General features: G+C 44.1%; 1 protein-coding gene across 3 annotated transcripts in view; it reads left to right on the top strand.

The window, feature by feature from the left end:
* Positions 1-1641: 1641 nt before the first annotated feature.
* Positions 1642-6193, top strand: part of epha7 (eph receptor A7) — a 74677-nt gene continuing 70125 nt past the window's right edge. For all 3 annotated transcript variants that reach the window (XM_041063946.1, XM_041063945.1, XM_041063944.1), the window contains exons 1-3: positions 1642-1796; positions 3449-3513; positions 4151-4820. In XM_041063946.1, the coding sequence (XP_040919880.1) occupies positions 1703-1796; positions 3449-3513; positions 4151-4820 (829 nt within the window). In that variant the 5' untranslated portion in view covers positions 1642-1702. The remainder of the gene's footprint in view (positions 1797-3448; positions 3514-4150; positions 4821-6193) is intronic.

Raw genomic sequence — 6193 nt, 5'->3', positions numbered from 1 at the left:
CGTGTGGATGGCCGCTCTCAGTGGGCCCTTGTCTTACTTAAGGTGACCTTCCACAGATAAAAACACTACTTAATGTCTCTCCATCAAAAATTATGTTTTGCCTCAAATGTTCAGACGCAGCCACGTATTAGAAACGGCAGGAAGGTTTTTTTTTTTTTTTTTCTCATCAGGACTGAGGGTCACAAAGAAACCTGAGACTAATTTGTTACTTTGGGCTCTAAAAGCAAAAAAGTTGTGTCAGTGGCGAATAATCGACACCATTCCCAGCTCGTAACTGTGGGTTAACTTAGAAACTTATGGTGGGCTTTAGAATCACAGAGCTGAGCGCTCGGAGTTGCTGTCTCCTCATGCACACACACACACACACACTCTCAGTGGGTTAAGATCCGATCCAAGCACGGGAAGAAGTGAGCACCTCTCCCACAATGGAGATAATCTGTATTCAGTGTGAAGCAGTGCTGCAAAACTGGTGGAAAATAACAAAGTATGTTTAGCGAAGTACAAAATTTATTTTGATATAATTTTGCTTAATTTAAGTGTTTCCATTTATGTTACTTTATACTTGAATTCCATAATTATTTCAGAGGGAAATATTTAAATTTGAACTCCACTGTATTTTTTTCTAACAGCTGTTGTTACTTTTCAGATTAAGCTCAGAAAATACAACACACTGTCAAAGATTAAATCAGAGCTCCCCATCATCAGCCAGTCAGATTCACCTTGTGTCTATTTGGAGGGCCCTGACCCCTAGGTTGAGAACCACTGAATGGATGCAAAGGTTGGAGAGTGAATAACAGGTCTGTGGAGACTGAGTGCGACAACTCACGTTTGAAATAAGCAGAGTTTCTGTTTGTCTACACTGCCTTAATGTTACCGGCCTCAGTCTTGGCACAGATTGGCAGATTTGTCCCCTGCCAATAACACACACCTCCTCCTCCTCCTCCTCCTCCTGAGCTCTACATCAGTTTAACTCCCAGGATGAAGCTGAGCCTCGCATCTGCAATTAAGACAAAATGGGTTTATCGGTAAAAATATGAACATAATAAATGGAAATGGTTCTAATTGCTGCTAGAACCACGTGGCTCGTGTATTAAAACAGAGATAATTGTGTGTTTCTGATAAACTCTCACAACGAGCAGCTGAATGGGCGACAAAGTTTCAGAGGTGACATGAAAATGGGACAGACATCTAAAGTGTAAAAGCTTGTGCATCTCATTGTTTGTCAGAAAGAGCTGTTTCAGCCGCCCAGACACCACTGCTGTGCTGTGTGTGTCAGTGTGTGTGTGTGTGTGTGTGTGTGTGTGAGCTTGTGTTGGTGTCCAGACACCAACTGTACTACAGCATCCCTTGCCCTTTTCCTGAAGAAAACCAAAAATACCTGATCCAAGTTGTGACAACATTTCCCCCCCCCCATCCAAAAAAAAAAAAAAAAAAAAAAAAGAAGACCCAGCAGCCTCCGCGCGTCTAGTGGCCCTCTCCTTCCATGACGTTTCCCCTCTGCAGGTTGTGATTGGACAGCCTCTCCGCCTGTGTCCGTGACAGACATCAGCGGAGCCTCAGTCTCCTCCCAGCGGCAGCAGACGCTATTTGAGTGGGGACTAGCGGATTGTTGTACATAGAGCCGGTTTAGTGTCGTCAATGGGAAGCGTGCGAGACAGTGACAAAGCGAGTTACGGTCTAGATTGAAATCCGCGGCTGCACCATGCTCTCCAGGTCCACCCCGTGTCTGTGGATTATATTTTGCCTTCATGTGTGCTGTCATGTAAACAGCGGGGAAGCACAGAATGCGAAGGAAGGTAAGTTCGTAAAGTTTGGACTCTCTCTTCCCATGCATATCATCGCGTTTGGGGAGACAATCTTTCAGAATTGACAGAGGGGTGTCCAAATTCAAACAGACAGCGTCCTGTTTTTTTTTTTTTTTTTTAAATGTTATTGCTTATTTTTTAAAATCTCACGCAATTTTACTAACTCAGAATGTGGACGTGTACCGTGCCCGGCGCAGCTTGATGAGGCCGGTGTGCGGGGGATGACAGCAGCTGCCTGTGCCCGGGCTGTTTGCGAGCGAGCTCACGGTGCTTTTACGCACTGCAATTAAAAGCCGTGGAATACGGATTAGACGCAGATGATCGTGTTTTTTTTTTTTTTTTTTTTTTTTTTTGTTAAAAAAAAAAAATCACTCCAGTGCCAGGGAGCTATCGGCTTAAGTAGCCAGATTAACAATCTATCATGACCAACTAGGTAATATCGGCGGATCGATCGCTCCGGCAGGCTCGCCTCACTGGAAGTTAGTGAGCCGTCTCTCTGGACGCAGTTGTCGGAGGGTTAGTTCCTCCAAAGTGGCCTCGGCTCTGACAGTCCTGGCGAGTCTTGTTTCTTGGAAGAAAAGAAAAAAAAGAAATACACAACAGCCTGATGCGGAGCCGTAATCTGCTTTCAGGCGCTCAAGTTGGTCAGCATCAAGACAATAAAACGCCAAAAAATTAAGAGCCGATTGAAGAAGTCCAAAGGGCTGAGTATGGATACTGTTAGCTGACGGGATTCTGGTTGAACTGATGAAATAATCTCATGCGTAAAAACACAAAATCACTTTTCAGGTATTGATTTTTCTCACCACCAAAACTACAGTAGGCTGTAATAACCCTGCACGATCCGCGGATATGAACTGAAAATCCTCGGTGTTTATATAGGGGCTTTCCAGACCTCCATATCACAGTCACCTGTAAGACATAACCGAGCATTATTATTATTATTATCATTATTATTTATTTTTATTTTTTACAGCGATGCGTCCTGGCTGCAGACACCCCCGCCTCCTCTCATAATGGAGCTGCATGCTGATATTACATACAATTAAAACAACTTCGTTTTTTATACAAAAAGCCGCCGCGGTGCCGCTTCGCGTTGCCGGGGCATAAAATAAAACTGTTTTGTCGAATCTCCCTTCGCTGAGTAAAACCGCAAACAAAGCCGCCTGTTTGGTGCTTTCACTGTAGTTTTATGGCCGTTTGGAGCTGAAAATATACCAGCGCATGTTCTGTGTGTGTGTGTGTGTGTGTGAGAGAGAGAGAAAGAGAGAGAGCGTCAGGATGGAGACAGAAGCAGCTGCTTTGACGCTAACGCAACAACTTCCACTCCAACAAAAAAAAAAAAAAAAAAAATGGAGTTTTAATAAACTGTTGCGTAAAAATGAGTGGATGAAATACGCGTAAAGCGAATGCGCAATGATTCCAAAGACAATCTAATATGTGTGTCTGTTTCTGGACTCATGCATGCATTCAGATGACATGTTTTTTGTTTTGCTTTAGCTGCTGCTGATAGAAATGAGGCCGTGTATATGCGTTATAGATATACATATGTGTGTGTGTGTGTGTGTGTGGCCTATCACTAACACCCAGCCCCGGTACCCCGGTGAGATTTAACCACCTGCCTCTTGGTTTCCTGTCACTAGTGATTCTGCTGGACTCCAAGGCACAGCAGACAGAACTGGAGTGGATCTCCTATCCTCCCAATGGGGTAAGTCTGCAGAATCTCTGCATAGCAGGCACATGGATGCACTACATATCTATATATATATATTTTTTCCCTAGCTTTCCCTGATGTTCCACATCTGTGAGAGGAATAATAATATTTAAAGTAGGCTTTGAAATGTACATAAGGATCCCTGCCTCGTATTTCTTTCCTCACAAAAGTCTCTCCAGAGCACGAGATAAAGAGTACAGGAGGATGTTTCTGCCACTGAACTCTCGTGGCTTTTGACATTCAGAGCACAAAGGCCCGAAGCGAACCACTTCCCACTTGCTCTTCTGATTAAAAGCAGGCCGGGAGAAACTTTCATTTCTAAATAAAGAATGTGAACAGAAGCAGATAAACTGGAGCACAATCATTCTCCAAAGATGTGTTTGTGCGATAAAACTGCAGCTTCTAATCTCCCTTCATTCACTGCAGTTTATTATATAGAGCGCTGCCTGAAATGACTGTATTTCATATACCTTTTGTCACATTCATTACAGTGTAATCACCCCCCGTTTGGTTTGATTGCTAATCATTAGATGTCTGTCTTGTGATAGATAGACAACTTTTGCATTTAAATTCAACGCGGTGATGTTCCCTGATGGATGCATTCATGATAATGTATGCTTTCTTCTCGCAGTGGGAAGAAATCAGCGGCTTGGATGAGAACTACACACCCATACGCACTTACCAGGTTTGCCAAGTCATGGAGCCCAATCAGAATAACTGGCTTCGGACTAACTGGATAGAGAAGGGCGATGCTCAGAGAATTTTTGTGGAACTGAAGTTCACCTTGAGGGATTGTAACAGCCTACCAGGTGTGGTGGGCACTTGCAAGGAGACGTTCAACTTGTATTACCAGGAAACAGATTCGGAGGTGGGCAGGAGTTTACGGGAGAACCAGTACGTGAAAATTGACACGATCGCTGCAGATGAGAGCTTCACTCAGGGTGACCTGGGCGAGAGGAAGATGAAGCTGAACACAGAAGTACGCATTATTGGTCCCCTGTCCAGACGGGGCTTTTACCTGGCCTTCCAGGATGTAGGGGCGTGTATCGCCCTGGTGTCTGTCAAAGTTTATTACAAGAAGTGTTGGTCTATCATCGAGAACCTGGCCACGTTCCCAGACACCGTGACGGGATCGGAGTTCTCCTCGCTGGTGGAGGTCGAGGGCATGTGCGTGAGCGACGCCGAGGAGGAGGCCGACAACTCTCCCAAGATGCACTGCAGTGCCGAGGGGGAATGGCTGGTGCCCATTGGGAAATGTATATGCAAAGCTGGATTTCACCAGAAAGGAGATGCATGTGAACGTGAGTGCCTGTACCTTTTTGTTTTCATGATATCGGAAAGAAGCATGTTTTTTTTTTTTTTTTTTTTTTTTTTATAGTAGGAATGTCATTTACTCATTAGCATTCCCAGGGTTGTTTCTTGTTGAATTAACCTTTAGCAATCAGTCAGGGACATCCTGGGTTTCACACAACAAAAGCTGTGCTAAGAAGACACACAAAAAAAAAAAAAATCGGCAATAAACAGGAGAGGATTTGTGGTTATGCAAAGCAGGTAAATGACAACTTAGGCATAGTAGACTTAATAGTTGTGTTGGCAAATGGGATTAAAGCAGCTGATCTGACAGCAGTAAAGATGGATAAAGTATTGAGGCCAAACATCCTCAGCGTAATAAGTGGAATTTGTGTTAATTGATTGTGAGGCTCTTAATTTATAGCCGTGATTCTGTTGACACAGGGATTAAATAATAACTTGAGTTTAGCTCCTCAGCTCAAACACTCCTCTCTTTCTTTACTGGCAGGGAGCCAAGGCAATCACTCGCAGAATACACAGGTTTAGAGGAAGTCTAGCCAGTCTTTCAGTATCTTTCTGCCCCGGCCAAATGACCTTGACAGAAAGGGAAACAAATAGCCGCTGTACTGTGGCATTTAGGCCTCAGGATATTTATGAAGGAGCCCAACAGGAAGGTCAGACCGAGCCTCGCTGTGGCTCGTTCATATGTGTTCCGTTGTCGGTGCTGGATTGTGCAGCTACAGCCGACAACAATTACGTGTGTTTTCGGTCACTTTAAACACGCAGGGGATTATTTTCAGTGGCCACCTGATTTTAAAGATAAAAATCGCTATGGATTAAAGGGGGGGGGGGGGGGGGGGGGGTGACTTAGGTCACAGAACTTAAGTGGTCTGTCTTGTCAGCGAAGCGAAGCTGTTGTTTTTTTTTTTTTTTTTTGTGCAAAGAGGGCAGCCTCCATCTAAGCAGCTTATGAGCAGCAGCAGCCAGTAATAATTGAACGAAATGTGTCTAAGAACAAATTAGTGTCCCTGGCAGACAAGCTTTTATGCCACGCTGTCATCCATTAGGGACCCCTCTGAGGGAGGTGTGTTAATGAAATATACTGTATTAGGACATGTAATTTAGAGCAGCACAGCTTGCTTCAAGTTGTGCTATGTCTCTAATGTTAGCAGGCTATCACCGCCTCAGCCCCACGGAGCTCCCTTTTTATTGTTCTTGTTGTTTTAATATGCATAGATATAAGATCCAGTTGTGCCCTTAGGTGGAAAGAAAGCCCATGATTTATTTCCACAGAGAGAGAGAGCGTTGCAGCATAACAGCCAATAGCTCGGGCTTGTCAGAGTAATTTTAGCTACTTTTTCTTAATACGTCTTGATGCAAAACC

The sequence above is a fragment of the Toxotes jaculatrix genome, chromosome 19 (genome assembly GCF_017976425.1).
Source record: "Toxotes jaculatrix isolate fToxJac2 chromosome 19, fToxJac2.pri, whole genome shotgun sequence".
Lineage (NCBI taxonomy): Eukaryota > Metazoa > Chordata > Actinopteri > Toxotidae > Toxotes > Toxotes jaculatrix.
Note: the sequence above shows the minus strand (reverse complement) of the source record. Positions and strands in the feature narration are given on the sequence as shown.